The sequence below is a fragment of the Siphateles boraxobius genome, unplaced genomic scaffold, assembly GCF_051911475.1.
Source record: "Siphateles boraxobius isolate OS27281-9 unplaced genomic scaffold, OSU_SipBor_1 9, whole genome shotgun sequence".
NCBI classification, from domain to species: domain Eukaryota; kingdom Metazoa; phylum Chordata; class Actinopteri; order Cypriniformes; family Leuciscidae; genus Siphateles; species Siphateles boraxobius.
In genome coordinates this window covers 28344703-28362346 of record NW_027509219.1, presented here as the reverse complement: position 1 = coordinate 28362346, position 17644 = coordinate 28344703, and the positions used below count along the sequence as shown (strand labels likewise).

Genomic DNA, 17644 nt, shown 5'->3' with positions numbered 1-17644 from the left:
CACACTGTATCAATTAACAAACTTATTAACAGCTTAATAAGATTAGCATTCTTCTTAACACCTTTCTAAAAGCTGTGTGCTGATATTTGCATATTCGGTAACTCCAACTTTTACATTCTGGAGGAATCTCGCACAACAGGCCCAAAGTGTATTTGGACTTTTGGGTGCTTTTAGTGATTTCAGCCGTTTTGCTAACCTCCACCAGAGTGAATTTGACCACGCCCATGTTTTCAATCACTCTAAAACCCATTCACAGATTGTTAGCTTCACACTTTAACACATTGCAAACAAACCCGAATGCTCAAGCAAAGGAAAAAATGGCTGTAGGCAGTAGTAGCATTTTTTGCTGGTGCTTCTTGCAGCACCTTTAAGCCCCTCAAGTTCAAACAGGTATTCTAGCAGAGTAACCTCAGTTTCATTTGGAACAGAAAGCATAGATATATGTATATAGATTTGTCTGTAAACACACTTATTTGGTATTGTAGAGTTCTGCAACACTCTGTGGATGTGACTGAGGAGGACCGGGGTCCCAGTCAGGGGAACAGGATGGAGATGTCCATCTTCTATGTCATTTATTTTGTGGTGTTCCCATTCTTCTTCGTCAACATATTCGTGGCCCTCATCATCATCACCTTCCAAGAGCAGGGCGATAAAATGATGGAGGAGTGCAGTCTGGAGAAAAACGAGGTGACTGATTTTGCATTCAAGCTGAGATTCAAGTTTAGTAGTGTGCATTGAAGCAATGACACATACTCGAGGCAACAATTGATTGTATTATAAAAAATATACAAAAGAAAAGTTGTCTGTACTTTAGGGAATCACTGTTGCATGTTCAACAGAGTACTGCCGCTTGTACATGCAGCATGAGAGTCTTTTGTTGAAGAATTATTCTTGTTTTCTTCACTTCAGCAGTCTCAAAAGACCTTTTGAATAAAAAATGCTTCAGATTCAAGTAATTATTTTGACATCCAAATATTTGTGCCTGTACATATTTTCAACACAAATCGGTTACAATTTATTTTAAGGTGTCTGTGTTACAATGTAATTATATATTTAAGTACTGAGTAATATTAATTAACTACATGTACTTACTTTAGCGTTAGGGTAGGATTAGGATTTGGTTGAGGGTAAGTTACATGTAATTATGCATAATTTATTGTTATTGCTATGGTAAGTACATGTAACATATGTAACAAGGTCACTGTAAAATAAAGTGTTACCCACAAATCTTATGTAGCTGCAATTGGCATTGTTGCACTGTACCCTGAAAAATAAACAAATGTGCAAGCAATGTTTTTTACGTCCTGACAATTGCTAGTTAAATGCAAATGTGTTTGAGAAACAACTATATATGTATACTGTATATTTCTCTCTTAGAGGGCTTGTATCGACTTTGCCATCAGTGCCAAACCTTTGACTCGCTACATGCCCCAGAACAAACAGACCTTACAGTATCGGCTGTGGCACTTTGTGGTGTCGCCCTTATTTGAGTACACCGTGCTGACGATGATTGCCCTGAACACCATCGTTCTCATGATGAAGGTAAGGAGAGATGTCACGGCACTGTGATCTCTTTCTTTTATCAAAATAGAAAGATTCTGATTTGATTTGAAATTATTCTATTTATTTATTTGTTGCAAAAAAGTTCCGTGAGTTCTGCTCACGCTAAAAGGATTTATTTTTCAGTAACTGTACATTATTCCCTTACAAATAATGCTATAGAGATGGAAGGAGACATTACTCTTGTAAGTAGCTTTGGTTAGAATTTAAATGTACATTTCTTTTAAGCCTGTGAGTATTGCAGGGGTAATACCTCTCTCTCTCTTACCGTCTGTGTATTTGTCAAAATAAATTAGGTTGATTTAGCTGTTTTTCAGTCCCTGCTGGTGACCCCTGGTCTGTGATACTGCTCGAAAACCAGACAGTCATGAGTCATAGCTTATTAAATATTGATCTGAAGCACCAGCTACTATTTAACTTTTCCTCATTATCTTTAGCCTGACATCTCGCATGAGTAATTTCACCTGGAGTTAGAGGTGGGACTCCACTAGTCATCATGTCTGTAATGGTTTGCATACATGCTTACTGAGGGACAGAGAGTGTAACAGAGCACAGATATTTTTAGATATTGTTCTGAAATTTGAAAAGGTTCCTTTCTCTCTGTCTCTTTCATTTATTGTGCTATAGTGCTTTATTGACATATTAGCATCCATCAGGTTTTAAATGGATCCTGAAATCCGGGTGTTCCATACCAGAATGACTCCGGATCTGAATGTGTGTAAAATAATTTTGTATTGATGAATAAAAAAATAAAAAAACATTTAAAAAAAAAAATTAATAAGCCTGTCATACATGTTAGTTTTCTGTTTTATTGTAGGCTAAATAAATCATTCTTGGCATGTACTCACGCAAACATAGTCGGTCATGTCTTAAGTAAACGTTTGGGGGGAACCCACGCTGCGTCGATGACGCTGCGTGATTGTCTGGTCAACTAGTCCAATGGCTAGAGTGAGAGTCACAGGCGGGTGACGTATAGCAGGTGCACGCTCCGTTCCCGCCTGTCACTCTTTGAGGAGGGTGTTCAGGCTCGCGTTCCTCGCTATACCGGCTCCATTGTTGCCGAGGCAGCACGGAAGCTGGTATTGTGAGGTTCGCAAATGGATCTCGCGGTCGAGTTAGAGACGGGCTCCGCCTTTTCTTTGCCTTCACCCGGGGGATCCAGCGCTCTCTCTCTGGGATCGGAAGCCCGCGCCGTGGCTTCTTCCGCCCTGGTAGAGAGACCAGTGTTTCAGCAGTCTATCTCTGAGGAGGTAGAGGTGTTGAGCATCGATGCAAGGGAATAAGAACTCACCACCCTCATCCATGAAGAGCATCCACCGACATTTAGCTCTATATAAAAAATAAATAAGGGGGCGGGCTGTGTTCATTCATAAAATTTCCCAACATGTATATGTGTGCACTATGGGTAGTTTCCCCCCGCTACTGTTTACTTTTTCAAAAAAAAAGAAAAGAAAAAAAGATTATACAATAAGAATAAGTGGCTGAGGCAATGCATAGATTAAAGAGATACATAGTTTATTGCAAGCTATGAATTTATGATTCTTTTATTGTATGTTGAAACTATTTTAATATTTATTTCAGCCTTTCACCCAGACTATGTTGATTTGTCTGGTTGATCTTTTACTATGTTTAATTTTGAGGATTTAAATAAGTTGGCTGCATTTAATTGAGGAACTAAATGATGAATGCTTGTCTGACTTTGAGTAGTTAGATTCATGTATAAGTTCAGCCTTTCATCCAGACCGTGTTAACTTGTTGACCTTTTGCTGTTTAATTTTGAAGAATTAAATAAATGGGCTGCATTTAATTTTGAGTAATTAAATGATGAATGCTTATCTGACTTTCAGTAGTTAGATTCACATATAAGTTCAGCCTTTCATCCAGACCGTTTAGACTTGTCTGGTTGATCTTTTACTGCAATTAATTTTGAGTAATTAAATAAGTTATCTACATTTAATTTTGAGGAATTAAATGCTATAATACGCTGCCTCAGCTGTCCACCTCCGAGGAGATGGATGTGCTGAGCATCGAGTTAAGAGAATTGAAGATTCGCCATCTCAATCCCATGTGTACAAGGATTTTTTTGAGTTTATAACTTCCATTCAGGGCCTTCCAGTTTCTCTCGATCTCCACTAATAAAATTTGAGATCCCAGATCAAACCCTTTCAGCTCGATTTTTCAGTTCTCAAAATATATTTTAAATAAAGGGGGCTGAAAGAGCTTGTGTATGGGCCGATGCCAAAGGCAGAACAGGTATCAGTCCTGTTACGGCTTGAGGCCCCCCTTAAGACTCAGCATTACCCTCGAGGCCAGTTAGAACTACTATGGCACTGGTGGGTAAGACATAAATGGGGGCCTGCTGGGCGGAGCAGCCATTAACAAACTCCTTGTAGAGGATAGAGTGTCGTTTCCTGTGCTCCGCCTCAGAAAGATTGGGGACCGGGATGACATTCTCAGCCGAAGTTCACAGGTCACAAGAGTCTTAGTTGTGCTCTCAGTATTCGCACAGACAGGCTCTGGTTCAAAAGCCTCATCGATGCAGCGCGAGTTCCCTCGAAAGAGAAGTTCTCACGTTTGTCATTAATGATAATTAAACAATAAAGGAAAAGAGAGAATCACTCACTGCTCTTGAATGAACAACTTTTGTAGCTTTAATAATAATCATTTGTAATTAATACACTAAAGACTATGCAGTGATTTTTTACATTTGTTCATTCAATTTCTTTTTTTCTTACCTGAATGCTTAATTGTATTTGTTTCTTTCTTATATTAAATTTGTTCTACTGTTTGTTATTTGCCTCTTTGTTCTTATTTATTTAATAACAAAGATAAAATAACAAAAATTTTGGATTATGTAATGTGGTTGAGCGGTTTAGCCTTCACTGTGGATGAGGATGATTCTGACATCACCGCTCAAAAACCGTCACCAGCCATCTTCATCGCCACACCTCCTAACCTAAACGAGTCCAGAGTCTCGTGGTCACCCTTCCAGAGTCTCGTCCCACCAAGACCACCCTTCCAGAGACTCGTCCCGCCGAGACCACCCTTCCATAGCCTCGTTCCGCCGAGACCACCCTTACAGAGCCTCACCCCGCCCTTACAGAGCTTTGTCCCGCCCTTACAGAGCCTCGTCCCGCCGAGACCACCCTTCCAGAGCCTCTTTCCCCCGAGACCACCCTTCCAGAGCCTCTTCACGTCATGCCAGTCAAGCCTGAGCTTCTCCACGTCATGCCAGTCAAGCCTGAGCTTCTTCACGTCATGCCAGTCAAGCCTGAGCTTCTTTACGTCATGCCAGTCAAGCCTGAGCTTCTTCACGTATAGCCTGAGCTTCTTCACATCATGCCAGTCAAGCCGGAGCTTCTTCACGTCAAGCCTGAGCTTCTTCACGTCATGCCAGTCAAGCCTGAGCTTCTTCACGTCATGCCAGTCAAACCTGAGCTTCTTCACTTCATTCCAGTCAAGCCTGAGCTTCTTCTCGTCATGCCAGTCAAGCCTGAGCCTCTTACTGTCAAGCCTGAGTTTCTTCACGTCATGCCAGTCAAGCCTGAGCTTCTTCAAGTCATGCCAGTCAAATCTGAGCTTCTTCACGTCATGCCAGTCAAGCCTGAGCTTCTTCACGTCATACCTGTCATGCCTGAGCCATCGTCTCTGGCCAAAATGGCCACGCCTGAGCCCTCGTCTCTGGGCAAGATGGCCGCCGCCACGCCTGAGTCGGTTCCTGAGCTTAAATTCCCACCCAATCACCCTCTCCCGCCCCCTCTCATGATCCAACCGTCACCCTCATCTCCTCTGCCTCCTGTCAGCCCCATCACTCGCCCTCTACACCCTAATGGAATGGTGGGCTCGCTGAGGGGCTTCCAGTCCTCAGCACCATCTTGGACTGTGGGTGGCTGGAATCCTGCTCCAGCCACTGCGTCCAGGATTTCACATCGGCCCATCAATCCACTAGCTCACTCTTGGCTTCTACCTCCATCTCCATCGTGGCCCATCAGTTCACCAGTTCCACCATGCTCCCTCATCCACCCAGATCCGCCTTGGTCGCTCATCCACCTTCTATCACCTCTGAACTGCACTCCTCTGGCTTCACCTCGTTCCTTAGTTCCCACGGCTCTATTGGACTCCTCACTCCCTTCTGCTCCTCCTTGGTCCTCAGTCCCTCTGTCTCCACCTCACCCTTCTGTGTCCCCGTCTACACCTCAGTCGCTTAAGCCAACGGCTTCCCCGTGTCCCTCTGAACCCTCTGCTCCACCATGGTACGTCGAATTTCCGTCTCCTTTCTGTCATCCTCCCCCGTCGGTTCCGCCTCAGTCCGTCATCGCCCTAGAACCCTCTACCCTTCAACCTCCATGGCTCCTCCTTCCATCGGCTCCACCATGGTTCATGAGTCTTCCCATTGGATACACCTCTGCCTGGACCCTCTTCTTCTTCTCCCAGTAATCCACGACCTTCTCCAGCCCTTCGCACACTCTTGTTGCCAGCCCTCCGCCTGCTTTTCCTTCTCCTCCTCCCAAACCCCCACCTCCCCGCCTTCATCTCTTCGTTACGGCACAAGCCCCTTACCTTCCAGGAGGGGGCGTACTGTCACTGTCACTGTGCACCTCATTTGTCTGTGTATATAGTCTCCCTAGTTTCAGTTCTTCCTGGTCGGTTCTACGTCTACACTGCTTGCTATGTTTGGTACGTGTCTTGTTCATAAATAATAATAGAGTTTGATCGTTATCCGTCTTCGTTTTCCTGGTCTTCCTGAACGTGCCTCATGCAGCCAAAGCATGAGATACTCACCCTCAAGTTGTTCCAAACCTGTATGTATCCAAACCTGTATAAGTTTTATATAGATATACTTTATATAGTGTCAAGCAACATAAGAACAATATAAAAATAAATTAGTAAAAAAAAGTAAATGGTGTAAACAATTAATTATTCAAGAAGACCTTTTTTTTGTCTTTTTTTTTTTTGTGCTTTCTGTCAGCATCATGATCCTCGTCCTGAAGGCTATGATGATGTGCTAAAATACCTCAACACTGTGTTCACTGTTATTTTCTCTGTGGAATGTGTTCTCAAGATCCTGGCATTTGGTATCATGGTAAGCTAACACTGGGAATGTGATACATTTTATAATATATATCCTGAAATGCATTTCCAACATACATTATTACCTTTATATCTTTCAGAATTATTTCAGAGACACATGGAATATATTTGACTTCATCACGGTTCTAGGAAGCATTGCTGAAATTGCGGTTGACAAATTGCAGAGTGAAAAAGTGAGGAATCTGTGTGTTCTGATTAGAGTTGCTCGATTCTGGATAAATCGAGTGTCACAATTTGTTACTTCAAAATAGAGATCATGATTCTCCCACGATTTTAAATAGAAAAATAAACAAAATAATATGTAATTTACTAGAAGGTCTGACAAAATCTTTATGGCTGCAGTCTATTTAAAAATATTGCATTACATTTTTTTTTAACCGTTTGAAAGAATGATTCAATGATTAATACATTTTTTATCAGTAACTTATCTCCACTTACTGTAACAATGTAATCAGTACAATCTTTATTTGAACCGTCAAGTTACTCTCAAAAGGTGATCAGTGTTTATATCTGAACCATAAACTTTTATCCCTGTAATTCTGTGATAATCTAAATTGAAAGACAGAAGTAATCATACTGTGTGGTTGAAAAGACTTTGTTCTATGCCTATACATGACAAATTCTCTTTCTGGATCAGCACCAATGCAGATCTAAATGTTCGTTGTGATCGTACTTGTCATAGGTTTAATAGACAAAGCCAAATTGTTGTCATTTATGAATAAGATTGCGTGGTTGTTTGAATCGAGATTGTGATTTTTTTTTTTAACAATTAGCCTGATCGTGCAGCTCTAATTCTGATTGATTTGTAGGCAGTAGTTGTTTGCATGAGCAATAATGTCTGTATTCTAATTGCTTTTTAGCCTATATTGATAAGCATGCGCAAGCTATTTATGATTGCTAAGTACTCAGTATTTTGAATAGTTCATATTCTATTTTGTCTCCTTTATTTATTTTTCATAAGCATTACCTCTGTGTTCTGATTGGTTTTTCAGCCTTTTAGTATGGGCTTTCTTAAGCTATTCCGGGCAGCTCGGCTGATTAAACTTCTGCGTCAGGGATACACCATCCGTATTCTGCTCTGGACCTTTGTCCAGTCCTTCAAGGTCAGACATGTCTTGAACTCCATGGGCATGATATTGAGATCCCTTATTCTTCTTTTTATTACTATTCTTCTAAACACTGTTTTTGCTTTTATTTGAACTAAAACCGCTTATTATAAAAAATAATTCTGTAAGTTTAACATGAGATTTGTCTTGCAGGCTCTTCCGTATGTCTGTTTGCTCATCGCCATGTTGTTTTTCATCTATGCCATCATTGGCATGCAGGTAAAGGTTGTCTTTGTCTCAGACAGTCTGTCTCCTTCTTTATATTATTCTCTCTGTGTCTTCCTTCGTTTCTTTGCCACATTTTCTCTTACTTTACTTTGTTAAGCCTGTAAATGTGACAGACACCTCTTGTGTTTTTAATCTTACTAAAGGTATTCGGCAACATCAAGCTAAATGACAAAAGCCAAATCAACACACACAATAACTTTAACTCATTCTTTGGTGCACTCATGCTGTTGTTCAGGTAAGATTTGGTTTATAATTTCTGCATCTGTTTTAATGTTCTTTCTTTTTGTTGTTAAAAACTGGGGCTACATTTTATTATATAATAATTTCACTATAAAACCAATACAATGAATCAGACTACCTTTTGGGGATGAATATATGTGTCTTCATTTATGATTTACATATATGTGTGTATGTGTTTAGGAGTGCAACAGGTGAGTCATGGCAGGAAATCATGTTATCGTGTTTAGGAGAGAAGGAGTGTGAAATAGACAACTCAATTCCTCTCAACAACTCAACAAAGGGGATGAAAAAAGAATGTGGTACCGACTTTGCATACTTCTACTTTGTATCCTTCATCTTCTTCAGTTCTTTTTTGGTGAGAAGCTGTACAGTTTAATGACACAAATACACATCATTACAAACCTTTACACTTAAAACCCACACACTTAAGGCCTTTCTCACACCAAATCCAATTTTTTTGGATAAAATAAATTTATTTGGACATAAAATATATACTGCAAGATTTTAAAATGAAACAAATGATCTAAAAAAGTAAAAAATAAATCAATAATAAAACAAAGGAAAACATTAATCTCCGCCAATGCTTAACACTCTTAAGACCCCCGTTCATACCAAGAACGATAACTATATAGATAACCATAATGAAAAATAAAGTAGCGTCCACACAACGCACAATATCATTCTGTTTATTCTAAGGGCACAATGCAGGTTTGTCATCTACCCCTTTAAATGCTTGAGCTCTTTAAAGCAGAATGGGAATGATTTCTGATTGGCTGTCAATGTTTTTATTGTTTTTAAAAAAACCTTCTGAAAGTGATTCCAACGATAGTGACTCTGTGCCATTATCGCTATAGTTGTAGTGTGTACGTTGATATTCTTTTATATTTAGAACAATGTTTAGAACCATATATTTATTATTATCGTTATTGTTATTGTCCTTGGTGTGAACAGGCCTTTATGCTCACTTGGCAACTTGTACAATTTTATATGTATTTTCAGTCTTTATTTTCACATCTCTATCTCTCTTTCAGATGCTAAATCTGTTTGTGGCTGTGATCATGGATAATTTTGAGTACCTGACACGTGACTCGTCCATTCTGGGTCCTCACCACTTGGATGAGTTTATACGGATCTGGGGAGAGTATGACCGGGCAGCATGGTGAGAGATCCAGCTCTCCACTCTTTTCAGTTGATCAAATGCGATACAAATGTTCAAAAAATTTGATGATAGACTCCATTTTTTCTTATTCTCCAAAAAATATTATATTTATTATATTTAATTGTACAGTATATAAAATTATATTATATATAAACTAACACAGATGTTTGTTAACAGTTGGGTGTTATTTAAGTATGCTGCATGAATGTAATTTGTAAAATGAACTGTATCATTTTGTTTTGAAATTGTTAGTAATGCTTTTGTGTCTCTCTTCACTCAAATTTAAAAACATTGTAGAATGACTTAAAGGGGTCATATCATGGATAATCAAATTTCTTTGTTATTTTGATATAAGAGTCCAATATAAGAAAACAATTTGTTTGCAGAATTCAGATCTCATTTACTGGCACAAAGCTGGGGAAATTGGTCATTCTGCACATTTGCTTTACAGCAGCAAAGAATTGAAACTGAAACGAGGTGTGTTCAGGCGCATTGTTGGCGCGTTGCTATTTTGAGGTAACTGAAATAGACTGCGCCATTGACCAACTGAAACCTGGTCTATAGTCAATGGTGCAGCATTTATTTTTTTAGCATCTTCCACACTCCTTTTCTCTCTATAAGCAAACTGTGTCCATGTGAGTTTGGGTTTGTATTTTGAGACGAATTAGAATGATCCGCACAAAGCACTTCATAGCAACAGAATTAAGTTTCACTGGTCTAAAATTGTTCAGTCCAACTGGTTTGAGTTTCTTACTAAGTAATACAATTTCCGATGATTTCCATATCTTTGGGACTTTGTGTGTGTCAAGTGATTTCTGAAACAGTCCCCTGAACACCGGGCTCAGTTGTTCTTTGCAGCTTTTTAGGATGGTGCCTTCCAGCTTGTCAGGGCTGCCAGCTTTCCATGTCCTTATATAGGAGAAGATCCACCCCACTTCCTCACAGCTTACCCTGATTGATGCACTTGCTCTTCCATCGAAGCTGATTGAATTCGCTGGCACGTCACACTCCCACCTCGCAAAGTATTCATTCAGGGCATTTGCTTGCTCGACTGTATGTACCGGGTTGTAAGAGTGGTGATTTTGACCTTTGATAGTTCTAATACCCCTCCACGCCATTCAAGAGTTATTTTCCTTAAGTTGTTGTTCAACTTTGTCTTTATATTGTCTCTTGTCCTGTTTGATTTTCGTGTGTATTTCCTTCTGAATCAGCTTCCCTCCAGAACTATTATTTAATATAAAGGCTCTTTCTTTATCAACTAACTGTCACGGAACACACACTGGAGGCAGAAAATCCAAAAGCAGTAGTTTAATAAAAGGGCAATCCAAACTCTTAGTCATCCAGGCAGGGGTCAAAAGTCCAATAAGGCAATCCAAAACATAAAATACAAACGAGAACCAGTACGATACAAATAACGGAAGTGTGGGGACATAATACAAGGACTCCGTGACACATACTGAAACAGACAGGGTTATATACACAGGGAATCGACAATGATAATGGGGAATTGGCTGAGTGCAATGATCAGACAAAGGATCGTGGGAAATGTAGTTCATAAGTGAAGGACACCGTGGGAAAGGAGGACATCTAGTGGACATCAGGGGAACACAAACCCAACACTGTGACATAACCCCCCCTCTACGGAGCGGCTACCAGACGCTCCATGACAACAACAAGAAACACAGAAAACACAACACAATATAATACAAGAGGTTCAGGAGGGAGGTGGAACGGTGGAGGATCAGGGGGAGGGAAGGTGGGCCAGGTCCATGAAGGGAGACAGGAACAAGGAGTGAGGGTTTAACCGGGGACCGGGGCAAAACAAAAAATCTATCGGGCATCCAGGGGTAAACACAAAGTCTATCGGGAGGCCAGGGCGAGACGCAAAGTCCATCGGGCGGCCAGGGCGAGACGTAAAGTCCATCGGGCGGCCAGGGCGAGACGTAAAGTCCATCGGGCGGCCAGGGCGAAGAAGATCTCTCGGGCGGCCAGGGCGGCGAAGACCCCTCGGGCGGCCAGGGCGGCCCCTCGGGCGGCCAGGGCGGCGAAGACCCCTCGGGCGGCCAGGGCGGCGAAGACCCCTCGGGCGGCCAGGGCGGCGAAGACCCCTCGGGCGGCCAGGGCGGCGAAGACCCCTCGGGCGGCCAGGGCGGCCCCTCGGGCGGCCAGGGCGGCGAAGACCCCTCGGGCGGCCAGGGCGGCGAAGACCCCTCGGGCGGCCAGGGCGGCGAAGACCCCTCGGGCGGCCAGGGCGGCGAAGACCCCTCGGGCGGCCAGGGCGGCGAAGACCCCTCGGGCGGCCAGGGCGGCGAAGACCCCTCGGGCGGCCAGGGCGGAGCAGACACCGGCTCAGGAACAGCAGACACCGGCTCAGGAACAGCAGACACCGGCTCAGGAACAGCAGACACCGGCTCAGGAACAGCAGACACCGGCTCAGGAACAGCAGACACCGGCTCAGGAACAGCAGACACCGGCTCAGGAACAGCAGACACCGGCTCAGGAACAGCAGACACCGGCTCAGGAACAGCAGACACCGGCTCAGGAACAGCAGACACCGGCTCAGGAACAGCAGACACCGGCTCAGGAACAGCAGACACCGGCTCAGGAACAGCAGACACCGGCTCAGGAACAGCAGACACCGGCTCAGGAACAGCAGACACCGGCTCAGGAACAGCAGACACCGGCTCAGGAACAGCAGACACCGGCTCAGGAACAGCAGACACCGGCTCAGGAACAGACACTGGCTCTGGAACAGACACTGGCTCTGGAACAGACACTGGCTCTGGAACAGACACTGGCTCTGGAACAGACACTGGCTCTGGAACAGACACTGGCTCTGGAACAGGCATTGGCTCAGCCTCCGGCTCTGGAACAGGCATTGGCTCAGCCTCCGGCTCTGGAACAGGCATTGGCTCAGCCTTCGGCTCTGGAACAGGCATTGGCTCAGTCTCCGGCTCTGGAACAGGCATAGGCTCTGGAACAGGCATTGGCTCTGCCTCCGGCTCTGGAACAGGCATAGGCTCTGGAACAAGCATTGGCTCTGCCTCCGGATCTGGAACGGGCAATGGCTCTGCCTCCAGCTCTGGAACAGCAGACACTAGCTCCGGCTCTGGAACAGCAGACATGGGCATGTCCAGGATCCGAACCAGACGCTCCAGATAGTCCAGATCCAAGAAGGCAGACGGCACTGGCTCTGCCTCCGGCGCTGGAACGGATACTGGCTCTGCCTCCGGCTCTGGAACAGGCATTGGCTCTGCCTCCGGCTCTGGAACCGGCAATGGCTCTGCCTCCGGCTCTGGAACCGGCAATGGCTCTGCCTCCGGCTCTGGAATGGGCACTGGCTCTGCCTCCGGCTCTGGAACGGCCATTGGCTCTGCCTCCGGCTCCGGCTCTGGAACAGCAGACACTGGTTCCGGCTCTGGAGCAGCAGACACGGGCATGTCCAGGATCCGAGCCAGACGCTCCAGATAGTCCCGGCCCAGGAAGGCGGACGGAACGTGAACAGTCTCTCGCTGGGCAGACGTGACGTGAACAGTCTCTCGCTGGGCAGACGTGACGTGAACAGTCTCTCGCTGGGCAGACGTGACGTGAACAGTCTCTCGCTGGGCAGACGTGACGTGAACAGTCTCTCGCTGGGCAGACGTGACGTGAACAGTCTCTCGCTGGGCAGACGTGACGTGAACAGTCTCTCGCTGGGCAGACGTGACGTGAACAGTCTCTCGCTGGGCAGACGTGACGTGAACAGTCTCTCGCTGGGCAGACGTGACGTGAACAGTCTCTCGCTGGGCAGACGTGACGTGAACAGTCTCTCGCTGGGCAGACGGAACGTGAACAGTCTCTCGCTGGGCAGACGGAACGTGAAGATTCTCTGACTGGGCAGACGGGACGTGAACAGGCTCTCGACCACCTCCTCCACTGCGACCTCCACGGGTTCCACGAAACTTAACTAATCGGGTCCCCTTAAAAAACTCCCTTCTCTCCCGCTCGGTGGCTGGGGAAGAGATATTGAGAAACATACCGCTGGATCTTGTGTGACGGAGTCCTTCTGTCACGGAACACACACTGGAGGCAGAAAATCCAAAAGCAGTAGTTTAATAAAAGGGCAATCCAAACTCTTAGTCATCCAGGCAGGGGTCAAAAGTCCAATAAGGCAATCCAAAACATAAAATACAAACGAGAACCAGTACGATACAAATAACGGAAGTGTGGGGACATAATACAAGGACTCCGTGACACATACTGAAACAGACAGGGTTATATACACAGGGAATCGACAATGATAATGGGGAATTGGCTGAGTGCAATGATCAGACAAAGGATCGTGGGAAATGTAGTTCATAAGTGAAGGACACCGTGGGAAAGGAGGACATCTAGTGGACATCAGGGGAACACAAACCCAACACTGTGACACTAACAGTTTATTAATTTCGGTTCTAATCCAAAGTTTTGAATTGGCAAACTGTTTCACACGATTTGTCGGGATCACATTGTCCACACAAAAGTTAATGACGTGACAACATCCGCATGGTCGTTGAGATCTACACAGTCAAAAACGCTCCACTCCATGCAGTCAAAACAGCCCTGCAGAGCTGTCACACTGTCATCATCCCACACACGCACTGATGTGATTTTAGGTTTTTCCCTTTTCAGTTTTTGTCGGTAAGAGGGCAGTAAAAAGACAGTATTATGATCTGACCCACCTATCGCTGGTTTCTTGACTGCTTTGAAGGCATTTTTTATGTTTCCATAACATAGATCAATTGTTTTTGATCCACGCGTGGCGCACTTCACATATTGCTGATAGTGGGGTAGTGTAGTGAACTTATTTATTTATGGGAAATTACACTCTGATTGTTTTTTTTTCCATGTTACTCCCAAAACACACCCATTACTCATTAAGAGAATAGGAACATCCCTTTTAGACCATGCACCGGGCGTGCCGACCATTTCTTCCGTCGTTAAACTAGCAAAAGTGGATTCGGACATGCCCTAAGTGCACTTGCGCCTTGTGCTTTAGACCATGTGCTTAGATCGTTAAAATAGGGCCCAATGGTTCAGAAAGATGGCTTAAAACGGTCATGAACAGCTATATTACGATGGCTTTTGGTGGAAAAAATCATTAATGTATGATATGACCCCTTTAAAGTATATTTCATGAAAAATGACCACTCCTACATTTAACTTGACATTGTCTATTTACCATTAACGGACAGTATTTCCTTCACCAGTGGAAAACTACACTATAAGGAGATGTACAAAGTAGTACGCTCAATATCACCTCCTCTGGGCTTTGGAAAGAATTGTCCCTACAGGGTGGCATGCAAGGTTTGGCTCACCCACGAAAAAACTACCCCTCTTCCTCTCTCTCTTCTCCTCTTCTATTATCATTCCCCACTTCTTCACTAGCTACCACCCCTTTCTCCCCTCTCGTTCCTGTGATTTACTCCAGTGCTACTTTCCACCGGGTCAAAGACTGGCAGAGACAAGAGCTTAGTGCACAGAGAGACAGCTCATCCCTTTGGCCCGCATCCCGCTCCTGAAGTGTGAATAACTGCTGCAGTTAATGACACTGAGAGCCATCCATCAGTGAACTCCATGAGATAATATCTAACACTGCCAACGGATGTCAGTAGGGATTCAGTCTCTCTGTGTATGAATTGGATTTGGGGCTTTTAGTGAACATAATTCCATAAATGTGGGTTTAAGGTTAGAGGAGGGCAGACTTTTCGTGTTCACCATTGTCTCACCTGTTTGTAAATCAAGAGAACATTATACCCCTGACCTACCACAGTGTCAGAAAGTAACTTATATTTCTAAGGGATATATTTGCTACTTGTCAGTTTTGACTTTGATGGCATTTTTTTTTTTGGTCAGGGGCTGATCACCCCTGGTTGGGTTGCCCGGTTGAGAGTCTATTTAAGACCCGATATACCCTATGACCACTGGTTTATCACTGAGGATGTGTCCAAGTAGCATCGGAAGATGTATATCTAAATTAAAACAACTACATTTTTATATTGTATTGTATGATTTATTTTTTTATCTCATTAAAATCCAGTCTAAATAATTAGTTAGATCGTTAACATTTCACAAAATACATCTGATGTTAAACATTAAACTTCAGGAATTCATGACAGAGAAAAATTAATTTCTGACCCGAAGCAAATTTACCCCTGTGCGTTTATGTATTATAATAGCAGGGTTTCCTTTTCAATACACCCTGTCAAACCCTCGGATCCACCTGCTTGACTCTTCAGATCTTTGGCTGTTTTAATATTTTCTCTCCTATAGCCTCTTCTATGCCTGCACTGCATAGAAAAACTTCCACCTGGTCTCACCTCTGTTTAATCAGTTTCCCTTATGACCGTTTTTCTTTTCTTAAGTATGAAACGCATTTAAATGACCTTCCCTTTCCTGTCTTCTTCCTCTATCTTTTCTGTTGTTTCCTTTTTTCCTCCACGCCAAACTTCCTCTCCTCCCTCGTTCCTTGGGAATGCCCAATTCTTCTTCCTCCTCCTCCTCTTCATCACATTGCCCCTGGTGACTACCCCCTCCCAGTGGCCGTATTCATTACACTGATATGTACGAGATGCTGACCTGCATGTCGCCACCGCTTGGTCTGGGCAAGAAATGCCCCTCCAAATTGGCATATAAGGTAGTCTGCAGTATTACAATTTAAATGAAGTCTGCTTCTTTTCAAGAGGCTCAGGCTAAAGGATGTAATTACAGTGGCCTCAATTATTTATTTGTATTTATAAATACATTATTTACTCAAAATATTTGGACACTTAAGCCGAAGTATATGAATATCTTTACGTGAACAAATCTTTTTGTATTATTTAAAAGGATTTTGATCCTAGTGACAATTATTTGTGAGACACAAGTTAGTTAAAAATAAGTTATAGTATAATTTGTTTGCAGATAAATCTTGATTTCATGTTTTGTATCTAATTCAATGATATTTATCGTGTTTTAGGGCCACTGAATGTCAAATAATTGCGATACATAAAACTTTATTATTATAATTCATAGACTATCAGTGATGTTATTGTATGTCATTGTCTTTTAATCATCCTACCATAAAGTCCCTGTAAATCCACCAAAGATACTTTATTTGAATGTCACCTTAATGTCTTCAAAACACTGGCATTACCCTGACGCTTATTCCCATGTTAAAGACATATTTCAAAGGGCATATTAATAAAGTGTGATCCTTCAGACTTTTCCAGTTTCTATGCATACATTTCTACTCTGTCTCTATCCAATATATGTGTTTCAACTGTGTGCATGAATTCGCAGTGTTGTGACATCTTTTTGTTAATTGTAAAAGTTTAACGACAACTAAACCTAGATGACTATTTTTTTTAATGCGCACTCACTTTTTAGTTTTGCAATTCTTGAATTTAATTTGTATTTTGTCCTGGTGGTGACTTGCTCTCAGCGGTTGGTTCTGATGAACATGCCAGTGGATGAGGACATGTCCGTCCATTTCACCTCCACACTTATGGCCCTGATACGCACCGCACTGGACATTAAAATTGCTCGAGGTTTGCATCACTGATCATTTCCAGTTCCTTAAAAATCAAACTTACTCTGATTTGTTTTTGGGTTTTTTTTGCTTTTTTATTTTGCACAATAATATTTGTTCAACTGTTTCTAATGGTTCAATTGTGTAACAGGAGGTGAGGACAGGGGTCAGATGGACGTAGAATTGCAGAAGGAAATCAGTGTCATCTGGCCACACCTCTCCCAGAAATCTCTTGATTTTCTTGTACCCATTAACAAAGGTGAGAGATCCTTTATGGCAGGTTTTTGTATTCTTAAAACTTGAATACCATCTTATGTTTTTTATTAGTATAATTCACTTTGGTTGTGAAATTTCAGCTTGTTGTACTGGTTTGGTAGAGCCTAAAATTGAGTGTTATTTGCACCCTGCATTGAAATGTTGTTTTCTACAATAAACAACACTTTTTTTCCAGCCAGTGACATGACCATTGGGAAGATCTATGCAGCTATGATGATCATGGACTACTACAAGCAGAACAAAGCTAAGAAGCTCCGTCAACAGCTTGAAGAACAGGTAGAGATGTATTTTACCTCCTGCAACAAGAACTCGAGAGCTAAAGAACAGCCCACTCACAACTTTAGGCCAATTGAATCAGCTTATATATGCAACATCTAACTGTAAAGAATGGGGTTCTGAATAGACACAGAAAAACCCTCATATTTCCACTATACTTTCTAAAGCTGGAAAGATGTG

General features: G+C 42.9%; 1 protein-coding gene across 1 annotated transcript in view; it reads left to right on the top strand.

Moving 5' to 3' along the window:
- cacna1ea (calcium channel, voltage-dependent, R type, alpha 1E subunit a) overlaps nucleotides 1–17644 on the top strand; it is a 186714-nt gene that overhangs the window by 157076 nt on the left and 11994 nt on the right. The window contains exons 31-43 of the mRNA XM_077222712.1: nucleotides 486–687; nucleotides 1378–1542; nucleotides 6530–6643; nucleotides 6732–6824; nucleotides 7644–7754; nucleotides 7911–7976; nucleotides 8129–8220; nucleotides 8406–8580; nucleotides 9257–9384; nucleotides 15943–16039; nucleotides 16826–16931; nucleotides 17064–17171; nucleotides 17364–17464. Of these exons, the coding sequence (XP_077078827.1) occupies nucleotides 486–687; nucleotides 1378–1542; nucleotides 6530–6643; nucleotides 6732–6824; nucleotides 7644–7754; nucleotides 7911–7976; nucleotides 8129–8220; nucleotides 8406–8580; nucleotides 9257–9384; nucleotides 15943–16039; nucleotides 16826–16931; nucleotides 17064–17171; nucleotides 17364–17464 (1558 nt within the window). The remainder of the gene's footprint in view (nucleotides 1–485; nucleotides 688–1377; nucleotides 1543–6529; nucleotides 6644–6731; nucleotides 6825–7643; nucleotides 7755–7910; nucleotides 7977–8128; nucleotides 8221–8405; nucleotides 8581–9256; nucleotides 9385–15942; nucleotides 16040–16825; nucleotides 16932–17063; nucleotides 17172–17363; nucleotides 17465–17644) is intronic.